Genomic DNA, 13,258 nt, shown 5'->3' on the forward strand with positions numbered 1-13,258 from the left:
CACACACACACACACACACACACACACGCACGCACGCACTCACGCACGGGCTCACACAATTAAAAATCACCAAAATAAGTTCTTAAAAAATAATTCCAACATTCTATCATAATGGCCTATATAGACCAATTTGTTGTGCTAAAAATGGAGACTACTAACTCAGTTTAAAACAACCATGCATTATTACCAAAGAAAATTGTACAAAACTGATTATTCCAGTGTACAATTATTTTTTTTCACCCTTTTTCCTGTAGAAAGGCTTCCACCTCAAAGAAAAAAATTCCTCCGTCTCCTGGGACCCTAAAGTGTTACATCTGTACTCTCAAGAGGCAAATGCCTCCCAGAGTCCTTCTTTACAAGATGCACTGGAAGTGGCAGCCACAGCAAGCTACTTCTCAAGGGCGTCCAGCTCTCAGCCCAGTGCTGTGTAGCTTCCCACAGTCTCTGATTTCCCAAAGAAATGCATTTTGAAAAGAAGCACATGGGTGAGCAGCTGGAGGAAACCTGGTAAAGCATCAGAACTTTCCAGGTGCTATGGTCTGAGTCAACAGTAGGCATATTACAAAGTAGGCATAGGAAACCTAAACGTAATTGGGAACAACATTACATGTTTTAATTGGCAGTGATTTTCTTCTTCTGTTTTAATCCACTTGACATATGTACTCAGAAGCCCTGTGATTCTTGCCTCTATACATGTAATTTGGATATCACTGAAAACCTCCTGGACTGGGAGGAGTTACAAAGGGAAGACAAGCTCCCAGGGAATCTCAGTGATGATGCAATTGGAAGGAGGGTGTGTGAATAATAGTCCTGAAGCTTTTCTAGGACTTTAACCTTAGGCAAGTGAAAGCAATGTTTGTGCATGCCTTACTCTGACAAATGTCTCCCCCCTTGCTGGTACAACTGAAAACACAGGGACTGTGAGGAAGGTCACCACTGCCATGTCCTCTCTATCTTGTTGCTGAATTTCTTTTTTTTTTTTTTTTTACAATTTAAATTAGAAACAAGCTTTTTTTTCACATGTCAATCGCAGTTCCCTTTCCCTCCCTTCCTCCCCTATCCCCCACCCACCCCCTACCCCATTCCCTTTTTGCTCCCCAGGGAGGGTGAGGCCTTCCATAGGGAATCTTCAAAGTCTGTCATATCATTTGGAGCAGGGCCTAGGCCCTCCCCCGTGTCTAGGCCGAGAGAGAGTATCCCTCTATGTAGAATGGGCTCCCAACGTTCATTTGTATACTAGGGATAAATACTGATCCACTATAAGAGGTCCCATAGATCGCCCAGGCCTCCTAACTGAGACCCACACTCAGGGGGTCTGGGTGGGTCCTATGCTGGTTTCCCAGCTATCAATCTGGAGTCCATGAGCTCCCCGTTGTTCAGGTCAGCCGTTTCTTTGGGTTTCTCCAGCCTGGTCTTGACCCCTTTGTTCATCACTCCTCCCTTGCTGCAACTGGATTCCAGGAGTTCGGCTCAGTGTTTAGCTGTGGATTTCTGCTTCTGTTTCTAACAGCTACTAGATGAAGGCTCTAAGATGGCATGAAAGTTAGTCATCAATCTCATTATTGGGAAAGGACATTTAAGGTAGCCTCTCCATTATTGCTTAGATTGTTAGTTGGGGTTATCCTTGTAGGTCTCTGGACATTTCTCTAGTGTCAGATTTCTCTTTAAATCTATAATGGCTCCCTCTATTATGGTATCTCTTTTCTGGCTCTCCTCTATTCTTTCCCTGACTCAATCTTCCTGGTCCCTCATGTCCTCCTCTCCCCTCCTCTCCTCCCCTTCTCTTTTTCCTAACTCCCTCCCACCCCCCATGCTCCAAATTTGCTCAGGAGATCTTGTCCCTTTCTCCTTCTCTGGGGGACCATGTATGTGTCTCTTAGGGTCCTCCTTGTTTCCTAGCTTCTCTGGCGATATGGATTGTAGGCTGGTGATCTTTTGCCCCTCCAGACTGGGATGTGGCAATCTGCCCTGTCTTCAGGATTTGGACAGGGACCTGATGATAAGGCCAGAGATGTCTGTGCCTGTGCATACAGATGCACACTTTCTTGGTTTTGTTTCTGTTGCTGTGACAAAAAAAAAAAAAAAAAAAAAAAAAAAAAAACCTGGACAGAAGACAACTTCAGTAAGAAAGGCTTTATTTGGCTTTCAATTCCAGGTCATACTACATTGCTGAATGGAAGCCAAGGCAGGAATCACATCCATGGTCAAGAGCAAAGAGAGACTATACATACCCTTGCTCATTTTTTTTTTAAATGGCTGCCAATTTCATATTTGGCCCTCCAGATGAAGCAACATGAGCTCACTCCCTAGGACAGGGGAGCAAACAGTATAGGCTTGAACTGTGGGTATCACATGGCTTATCTTCACCCCAGTAAGATGGGGGATCTTTCTGATGGCCTTGCTGGGCATTTGGCATAGTATGATCCTTTGCCTCATGGTGTGACATCATAGTTTAGATAAATCTACTTACACCAAGCAAACATGTACCTTAAATGGTGGCCTCTTGAATTATATGCCACAGTATGAGAACAGATTAGAGGAAGAAGCCAAATGCAGCGACTTTATTCTATTCTGTCACATCAAGAGGAGAAAAGAGAATCTATTTTCAAGATCAGCTGAAAACATCAAGGCCCTAATATTACCTTAGGGTTGTTGACAGGCTTAGTTTGAGCATCTTTAGATGGAAAAACCCACTTTTTCTTCATAAGTGATTGTTGATAACTAATTTCAGGCATAATAAAAATAGTAAGAGTCCTATAATAAAGATAAAATAGTAAGGGTCCAAAGAAACACTACACCTGCTCATGGGGTTATGGGAGCAAGCACAAACACTTTGAGGAAGCATCGGGATTAAAGTCGTGTTCTTCTACCATCAATGCTAACTCAGCCCTGATGTGAGGGAGAAGTTAGCAGTGAGTTCACTTGTGAGGCAGACTCCTTCACACAGGTCTGTGGGACAGCATCCTCGTGGCTTCCAGCAATGACACCAGCAGCCTGAACCTTCTCAGCACCCACCAATCTTCGGATCAGTTAAGAGCCAGGTCTGTGCACGCAACAGAACCGGCAGTTCACTGCCAATTACCAGGGCAAATATTTGTACTTCAAAGCTGGCAAGTGGGATAACTCTGAAAGATTCATCAGTTCTAAAAAAGATTTCCATCCTGCCAAACGCTACCCTGGTATGTGAACCTCACTTATCTATGGTGAACATTTGAAGGTAATTCTCATAAATACCTCTCAAGGGCAGTCTGCTCCCAATCCAGTGCCACTGATAGGGTTCCAGACAACTCATTCAAAGTTGGCTTTGCAAATGGAGAGGCGGGGCTTCGTACACTCTAGCAGGGACTTCTGAATTGGCACTTCCTGCACTATCTCCATGCCAATGCATTTTCATCTGAAAAACTGCTGAAGAGCCAAGACTGATGACAAGCAATTTCCCTGAAGGGGGAATAATGGCTGTGAGCACAAGTGCCCAACGACAGGGGCCACTAGCCTTGAGACGTCATGGCAGGCTCTAAACCGATGAAATGGACACAGGGGCATTCCAAAGTACTCATACCTTTGACCTTTCTCTAAAAACTGCCTCCTAATGAAGATAAAGTCAAATTAGAAACAAAAAGGAGACAGTACTCAAATTTGAAGGCATTATCAGTGTAAGAAAAGTCCTGGAGGGAACAGAAAGCATGCTTCCTTGCTGCATTACAAAGCAAACTCTCCATGTTTAGTCATTTTGGATCAGCTTATAGAGACAGCACAAATCAAACACACTAAAGCCACAATGTTTATTAATAGTAAATCCTCAGTATAGAATATCTATGCATCCTCCTAATTACTTCCACTTTATGAACTGTTTTTCTATTTTTTTAAAAAAAAGCTCAAAGAAGTATTGTTTTTGAAGAACAAAGTTTCAGAGAAAGTGATTATTATGAATCCTTTGAGGATCCCAAAGACTTTAAAATCTATTTAAATCCAAATCCAGAGTATCAAGTTCTGTTCTGACACAATTCTTACATTTTTGAGCAACTTTTCATTGCACATCCAAGCAGGGACATGTTAAGGAGGGAAAGGAGGTCGCTATGATAGGATATGGTGAAATTCTTAAAGAATACAAATGTGTGAATGAATATAAATGAGTGTGTGTGAGTGTGTGTGTGTGTGTGTGTGTGTGTGTGTGTGTGTGTGTATTATCCACAGGAAAGGGCTGGAATAAAATGATAATTATTACATTAGAATGGTTATTTCTCTTCTCTGTGTTTTACAAATGGCCTATTCTATGACTACATCATTTCATAACAAAAACTTATTAATGAAGAAAAATTCAAGGTTATGAGACATGTCAACTTAATAAAATAATTTTCAAACAAGTGAGCAGAGAACAGAGGCACTCAACGAAGAGCAGGAGGCTCCTTGGTCCTAGGGAGACCAAATCCATCAGCAGCATTTCCTGGTGGCACTGTCCTTGGAAATAGAGAGCAGACAGAGCTTCCCTGAGGCACCATGGGCTCAAACTAAGGCATATCCAGGACTGAATTTCCTGGCCTATGTTTACTGGCCTATGTGCTTGGGGAAATCTCAGAGCACTTTTGAAACGTGAACTTGTTTCAATTTCAAGGGAGGAAAATGAGACTCTCCCACAGACACCACAACAACCAATGACTGGTGGCCGTGCTGAAAATAGAGGCAACTATAGGTGATCACGCCAACTCACCAGCATCCCGGTAGCCACGGCCTTAGGGAAAGACTAGGTAACATAATATCTACATGCCCTGCAAGGGATCAGACTAGGAGCCTCAGGCATGGTAGGCCAGCACACAATCACTAAGCTGTGCCCTCAGCCCAATTCTTTTACATATTATATTTCATAAATTAAGTATATCCACCTAAACTGCATCCATGAGGCTGTAGACATCTCACTCACTACTGGTAGCACATAGAGGGGACTCGAAATACAATTTTAGGAGGCTGTTGGGGGCAGTAAGTGCAGAATCACTCCTGGAATTTCACAGTACATACTCGACACAAGTAAATTGATCTCAGAAAGGGCTATGAGTATTCACTGTACGTGTGTATGAAAATAGAAACCTCAGTAAGAATTTCAGAGTCTGTTCCCCGAGAAACACAATTTTTTTGTGTCTGTAATGCTAGCTAGCATTCAGAAAATGGGAGCAGGAGGCCCATGGAGGCCAGCGTGGACTACAAAAGGAAGCACAAAATAAAGTAAAACAAAATAAAGGCAAGAAAGAAATCATGATCTGTGTCCACAGGCTGCATACAGGCTATGTGGCTTCCATCCTCATTGATGGTGTCTGGAGGTTGTGCATCTGTGAATCCCACGGGTCCTCAGGCAGGGTCACAGCTGCTGGCTGGTGAAGAAGGATTTAGTCTCCCTGCAGACAGGATTTACACAGAGTGGACAGCTCAGAGTCAACTGCGTGGAGCACAGCTTGTTTGACTGGATGTGAGAGTATACCAAATCAGCCAAGGCCTGCAAGACAGAGCACAGAGCCATCTGAGACGAGAGGTCTGCTGGCCCTGTGTGCAGTGCATGCCCTCCACTCATCCCTAGGAAAACTGCTCTGGCTGCAGTTTCTTTTCAAAACAAAGTCCTTTCTAGAGTCATCAGCTTAGGCAGAGTTAAAACAGAGACTTTAGCAAATGGGTCTTCATACCCCACCCACTGTACCTTCTCATTGAAAAGCAGAGTTAAAACAAGGCAGCTATGGGTGGGCAAGATTAGGAGACTGGGGTTACCTAAAGGAAAAAGGAGGAGCAGAGAAGGAATTCGCTCCTAGTTTTGTAATTAATTGGAACTCCAAATGTACTAATATGTGAGAAAAGCAATATTCTGCAAGAGCTTCTCAGAGGGACCACTCTGCGCTATGTTCTACTAAAACAGTTGTAACACGGCGGTACCTTAGAGAACAATGGATTTCCATTAAGAGACTCCGCTCTTCTGATGTTTTCAGCTCCACACTGAATCAAATGAGAATGGGGAGAAAAAGACACATTTTATTCTCCTTTCACTTCCTTCTTCTTCTTCTTTTTTTTAAAGACACCGAGTGCTACAAAAGATAAACGTGCAGAAGTGCACTCACACAACTCTGCCTGACCTTGAATGGCCGCAGACTGCTCATGAATGTTGGTCATGAGGTAGACGGGCAGGCTGACCAGATTACCAGAGACTGCCCTTCTGTGCCTTTGTGACCTCCACCCACCTCCTTGCACAAGCGCAGTTATACTGGATAGAACTCTCAAGAGTGACTGACCCAAGTGCACACACCATCTTGTTCTTAGTCTACTTCTCTAAGGCAAACCTTACAGACTCAATCTAAGTAAATGTTGCTATAATTAAGTAAAACTTCCTATTTGCTTTGATCCCAAGTAAGTGCCAAAATGAGGGAAATTAATATACGAACCCTATGTCATATTGAGTCTAGACTGAATTCAATGTAGAACTGGGTTTTAAAATAAACTCTTATAGAGGAAGAGCTAAGAAAAAAAATCTGAGTATTGTTTAGCGCCATTCTTTCCCCTGCTTAAAAAACAAAACAAACAACAATAACTGCAACAAAAACCCAACAACAGATACAGCTAATTGTTCTGAGATAATAGGGAGCTGTGTATGATTTACTCCACAGCTAGCATCTTTTCTTTCCTGCCCATGCTGAGATATGGGCAGCTGCTTTATCTTTTACATTGGCATTTAAAGGAGGGCCCACATGGGAAGCACAATGGTTTCAGTGAACACCTAGACCTCAACATGGAGGAGGTTCTACTTAAAAAAAAAAAAAAAACACCCATGACAGCCAAATAAGCAGTATTAGTGATCAGGGCGGGGGTGGGGTGGGCTAGGAAGATGCAACAGCAATGAATCTGTCCGCAGAACATTACTGGAAAACTGGAAGCATTTATAGTCACAGAATATGATAGTGAAAATTTAAAAAAAAAAAAAAACCTCAAATGACTACTAATCAATGAAAATGGCTACAGGCATTTAATTATATTTACTTATATCCAAAAGAAAAGAAAATGGGGGTTAAAAATATGGATAAAATATCATTTTGTTAAACGTGGAAAAGCCTTAAGTGTTAGTTAGGGTCAGAGTATGAGTGAGCCCCACTCTTAACACAGCACCATCTGAGAACTTACTATTTTTATCAGCAAAAGGGAAAAAAGTAATTTCTATTGTGGCAAAAAATTACACGTTTAAAGTCAGTTGTTTTGTGTGTGCTATATTTTCATATCAAAATAATGATAACTACATAGTTTTCTTTATTCCCTGCAGGGATTAACTTGCCAATTGCTAATAATCCTCTTGGTTACTAACTGTTTACAGTCTCTGCTTGTAATAAAATGAATAGGAAAAAACATGTTCAAACACCCTGTACTAATTAAGGCTTATTTTCACTGAAGTCTTCTAGAATGTTTAAAAGTAGCCAGTCATGGTGGGGATACAGAGACATCAATAAATGAAACCCATGGGCAACAATGAAACCTCATCTTTGCAAATTACACCTTGCTCATAAACTACTAGTGATTAGAAAATATAGGCTTTCCTTCATTCATCAGTGTTAGACTGATGACTGGCATAGACTCACAAGTAACTCACAAGTTGACAGCTGGTCCAGTTCTGCCCCTACTCACCCTCCACCCTACCCCTCACTGACAGCCAGTCCCAGGAAAGGTGTGGTGTTCTCTGGAGCCAGATTTGCATCAGTCACTCATGGGAAGGCCACGAGGTCTCACCCAAGATTAGAGGGAGAAAATGGCTTCCTGAGTCCCCATGCTTTCAACTGCCCACAGAAACACAGCAATAAGCCATGAAGGTTTCAGGCTAGCCCTCAGAAGCCACAAGATAGGTAAGCAAGAGTTTTTCCCCACTGTGAGTGACACACCACATCCATCTTATGCCAACAGTGGTATTTGTTATTTCAATAGTCAGATTGATCACAACTTGTTAGCAAACAGCTAATTAAGTGAGTGCATAGAAGAGGTCAGGAGAATCACAGCACACACTGCTTCTGTGTTTGTTCATGCTCCTCTCTGAAATGTCAAAGACTCATACACCACCAAACCCAACCAGAAACGACATAACAGCCTGAGAACTACCGCTGCAGCAAGTGCAGGCCAGGGATTATAGACTAATAAACAATTCCCCTCAGATTTGGTGACATGTACAATTCCTTTACTAAAGATTTCACATTCACACGATACAGTAACACACAAACAAAGTTATTAGTTCCAGTGACAATGGGTAACATGGTTTAATAAAGGTGCAAACTTGCTCTTCTAACTATTGATGTAGAATTAACTTATGAAGTATTATTCAAAATGATCAGGACCTAGTACATACAAATACACCAAAAGCTTCCTCTTCCTTCCTTCCTTCCTCCCTTCCTTCCTCCTTCTTTCCTTCATTCTTCCTTCCTTCCTTTCTTTTCTTCTCTCTCTCTCTCTCTCTCTCTCTATATATATATATATATATATATATATATGTGTGTGTGTGTGTGTGTGTGTATATATATATATATACACATATACATACATGTATGTATGTATGTAGGTATAAATTTCTTTCCTCATTTGCTTTTGTGAGACAGGGTCTGGCTGGCCTGGAACTCACTAAGTAGAAGACTGGCCTTGAACTCACAGAGATCTATTTGTTTGCCTCTGTCTTCCAGTGCTAGGATTGAAGTAGTGTTCCACCACACCTAGCCCCACAAACAGTAATTTTTTTCAATAGTATAGTTTCATAGTTGTAGAAAAATTTCCTGTTAAAATCAATCATGATGGGACTAAGAAGCCATATGGGTACGCTTACCTTCTTGGCTAACACTTGGGAGTATTCAATATCCAGTTCATATAGTGTCTCAATGTGATCACTGGTAAATGCTATTGGAACCAAAAGGATATTCTTCCTCCCCCTCTCACAAAGCCCTTTGATAGCCTCATCTGTTTGAGGACCCAACCAGGGTACTGGGCCAACCTATAAGAAAGAAGACCAATACAGAGATGGAACACTTCTCCTGACACGTCATTAACATGTTATCACCACACCTCCACCCCCAACACACATGGAACACACATATCTGCCCACCCAGGTGAGAGCTCCTCTCACACTTCCTTGAATGGTTTTGGATATTTCACATTAAACCTTGAATTCTTCTAGAGGCTGGCCCAATGATACAAATAAGTGGTTTCTTCCATTAAAACTAAAAGTCAGATATTAAGGGTGGACAGAACTCTACCAGTCACTCAATTTCCCTTTCTATCTTCTTGTTTTTTGTAGAGTTCTTTTGGCCCACAGTGAGCAGCTGACTTACAGAGCAGCATGCTGGCATGGAAAAGCCCAAATTCCCATTTGTAAATAAATGATAAGGCATATTTTGAAGAGACAATGGTCTGAAAATGTATGAGAAGTACCTACCTTGGACTGCCAAACTAGTCGGTAGGGGTTGGGGTAACCTAGCTCTTCCATGACTTTGTGGACAGTGGCACCTACTTCCTGGGGATAGGGATCTCCTCTGTTGACAACCTGCAAAATTCAGCAACCAACTCTGTGAAGGGAGCCAAGATCACTGACTATGCAGTGACAAGAGGAACATGAGCCACACCCCTCCCTTGCTGTCCCCTGAACTAATGACAATTGTATCTGAGCACTGTTAGGAAAAGTTCCTTGGTTCCAATCATTCACTGGCCAAAGAACACTATATTCAGTCAGCTACAAGATCCCAAAGAAGATGCTGTTTGTGGAAGGTGGACAAGGTCTACCCATGTGGACGGTTCTCTTTCCCTCCAGAGCGGACAGAGTGCAGAATGGCTGAGCTGATGGCAAACACTTAGAAGGAAGCAGTTCCTGGTTCAGATCACAAACTCCTCCATATATGATCTATGCCCTCTACTCGATCTCTCTCCACCCTTCTCTAACAACTGACAGCAGACAAATGATTTGTGAACAATGAGGCATGTGCTCCTAACAAGAAAGCCTATTAAAAACCTTTGAAGACATTCGGCATATATTTTATTTTCATTGTTTTCATCTTTTGTGGTGTACTGACTCCTTAACTCCATCCCCCTGCTTTATGGTGTTCATTACCTCCTGATCCACCATGCTATTTCCCTTCATGTTTATTAATTATTTGTTCCTGTTAATGAACAGGAACAAAGGTGTTGTCTATTTACTTCTTCCCCACTTATCTGATGTGGATAAGAGATACCCAAAAATACTGTATTATTGAAATGAAATACAAAGAAAATATATTATGGCATTACTAGTGGCCAAGTAATCATTAGAAACATAAATGTAGATGGGAAGAAAGAAATATAAAGTTGGCTTGGCACCATATAACAAAAAGTGCTACAGGTAGGATGAGCTCTAAGGCAACTCCTATGATGTTCCAGTGTAAATATTCCTCCACCGCTGCCTCCCTCCCCCGGGAGCTTCACTCTGGTACCTCAGGTCTCATCACACCTAGAATGGATCCTTGCAAGGATTTGTGTGGCACTTTCTAGTGTGATCCCACTGAAATGAAACAGACAGGCTTCCAAAGAGATATTTATCTCTACAGCCATCTATTACTAATGTAATGGCTGTCTCTTGCAGGTGAGTGGTACAGGGCTTGACTCCAGTGACCATCAAAGCACAACATGGTATCCTCCACCTGAGGTTGCTTGGTTTCATTAATCATGTGGTTCAGACCAATCCCATGTAAGAAAATGTAGTCTTCCACCTCTATGGCTTGGGAAACGGTATTCTTGGGACAGGATTCTAGTTCTAAGCAGATAAAACTGGGTACAATGTCTAAGATCTTTCAAATATCATACAGCACACTGTCATGGTATTGCCACGTTTCCTGAAATAAACACCCGTGGCACAGGAGGTGACATTTCAACGAACCACCGGGTATGATATGATGAACTAAGGGTCACAAACTGTGTGCTATATATTCAGTGGTCCCTAGTTTTAGCAAATTTGAAACCATATTGGCTTCCTAGAATGCACAGGCTTCTGCTAAATCTTGAAGACAGCATCAGGCCCAGTGTGAATAGAACTTGATTGGAACTGGCTGCAGAGTTCATTATAAGGAAACTGCGCAGTATACTCTTCCATACAGCAGGCAAAAGCATACTTCTTCAGCTGGTACACTTGTCAGAAATGCTTATATCTGGATGAATCTTCCAGTTATCATTTTAAATAAAGCTACTAATGAGAGGTCTATTTGTAATATTGGGCACTTAATTAGTTTCTGGGAGGTTTCAGAAAGCGAGTCTATGAGCAAGCGAAGGGTGGGATTTTAGAATTCATTCTTGCACCATGCTGAGGACAGCGAGGAGCCAGGCCTGTTTTACACATTTCAAAAGTGAAAACCTAATCCTTTATCAGTAGGTCACCCAACAAAAAACGTTCTTACTTACGGACATTGGCAGGGAGTGGGCAGAAAACAGAATGACCACCTCACGTCTCTTCTCCTGGGGAAAATGGTCCAGTTCTTTCAGAATGTGGTCTGCAAAGCACTGTGGGAACCCCAAGAATGGGGAGAAAGAGGGTAGTGAGAATAGAGCAAAGAAGGGGAGAAGGGATCTCAGAAATTAGAGCTGTACCAAAAATTTCTGAGTAATCTTCCAAATCTGGAAGTACGGCCTCTCTGATGTGGTTCAGCTTCAGAGTGGACGGCAATGGTTTCGGGGCCTAGGGAATTTGATGGGAAACTTCTAAAGCTCACTAATGGCTCTCTGCAAATGAACACCGAGGAGGATCTGCTTCCCCTCGGGAAGAGCAGGGCACACTTCCAGATGGAAAGGAAACACAGATGGGAAGGAGAAGTTGTTTTAAGACCTCACATTTGCTCTGTTAGCAGGAAAACAGCTTACAGGGTCTTTCTAAATCTTCCTTACTTTGGCTCTAAGGCATAGAGCACATTAAAATACATTAGCCCGAAATAGGAGAGAAATAAGAAAATACTCATCTATTTTTATGACATCACTTTTATAAGGCCAGGATCTGCACCAAAGCAATCCTCCTCACAAGCTTCATGATGACAGATGACAGCTGAACAACTCCCATTAAACACGCAGAGGGGGAAAAGATGTGTCGATATGAGCATTGGCTAGCCATATGTGTGGGTGTGGACTAGAACTCAGGTCCTTATGCCTTCAGACCTCTGTCCACCAGACCTACCCCCTCTCTCATCTACTTGCTGATTCTCATGGGTAGGTGCTGAAACACCAGATCTGAAGCGACGCTCTTTCATCTTACACTTGAATCATTCCTGGCCATTTGGCTTAGAAGGAAAATGTAGCAAAAGACACAAGTTGGTCAACTGATAACACTGGAATGTGCCTGGAAATTAATTAGACAGGAGTTGATTGTCAGTGTTAAAATAAACTGCTGTAGAATTTTGTATTGAAGTTATCTTAAGAGAAAAGCCCTGATTTTAAGGTAGGCATGTGTGTGTGTGTTTGTGTGTGCGCGCACACGTGCGCACTTGCATTATCTGCTGTCAGTTTAGAAAAAAAATATATGCACATATACATATATACACATACAGAGAATGTGCAAATGATAGGTCAAGTGAAACAAATGTTAACACATGAATACCTGTGAAGAATAGATGACAGTTCCCTACACCATTTTTAAGATTTTATTTATTTTGTGTGTATGGGTGTTGCATCTGCATGTACATCTGGGCACTCCATGCATACTTGGTGCATATAGAAGCCAGAGGAGGCCCTGGGACTGGAATTAGTGATGACTGTGAGCTGCCATGTACGTGCAGGAACTCAAACTGTGTGTCCTCTGCAAGAGCAGCCAGTGCTGTCAACCACTGAGCCATCTCTCCCGCCCTTGTTTTATTTTTAATACACATATTTGTATATGGGGATGGTGGCAATGTGCATGTGAGTGAAGGTGCCCGCAGAACCCAGAAGAGAGTGTCAGATGCCCTGGAGCTGGGACAGCAGCAGTTGCAAGTCACCTGAGGTGGTTGCTGGGAACTGACCTGGAGTAGTGGTATATGTTCTCAACCAATGGACCTTCTCTCCAGTCACATTATCCTTTTAACTATTAATCTTGGAACTATTTTGCATATACAAATAACACTCAAAGAATAACAGAATCATATCAACTTGTAGTCTATTGATATACATCAATATTCAGTCAATACTGAATATTGCAACTAGTCCCCAAGAATACTAAGATATTTCTCATTTCAGAACTCACACATTTTGGTAAGCAAATGCCCTATTGAACAAAATGGTA

At 42.1% G+C, this 13,258-nt stretch overlaps 1 protein-coding gene across 2 annotated transcripts in view; it reads right to left on the minus strand.

Moving 5' to 3' along the window:
- Positions 1-3,768: 3,768 nt before the first annotated feature.
- Fech (ferrochelatase) overlaps positions 3,769-13,258 on the minus strand; it is a 31,834-nt gene continuing 22,344 nt past the window's right edge. For both annotated transcript variants that reach the window (XM_051200958.1, XM_051200959.1), the window contains exons 7-11: positions 11,416-11,514; positions 9,428-9,535; positions 8,822-8,986; positions 5,914-5,973; positions 3,769-5,485 (exon numbers count right to left, since the gene is read on the minus strand). In XM_051200958.1, coding sequence (XP_051056915.1) covers positions 5,351-5,485; positions 5,914-5,973; positions 8,822-8,986; positions 9,428-9,535; positions 11,416-11,514 — 567 coding nt within the window. In that variant the 3' untranslated portion in view covers positions 3,769-5,350. The remainder of the gene's footprint in view (positions 5,486-5,913; positions 5,974-8,821; positions 8,987-9,427; positions 9,536-11,415; positions 11,515-13,258) is intronic.

This window comes from Phodopus roborovskii, unplaced genomic scaffold (assembly GCF_943737965.1).
Source record: "Phodopus roborovskii unplaced genomic scaffold, PHOROB, whole genome shotgun sequence".
Taxonomy (NCBI): Eukaryota; Metazoa; Chordata; class Mammalia; order Rodentia; family Cricetidae; genus Phodopus; species Phodopus roborovskii.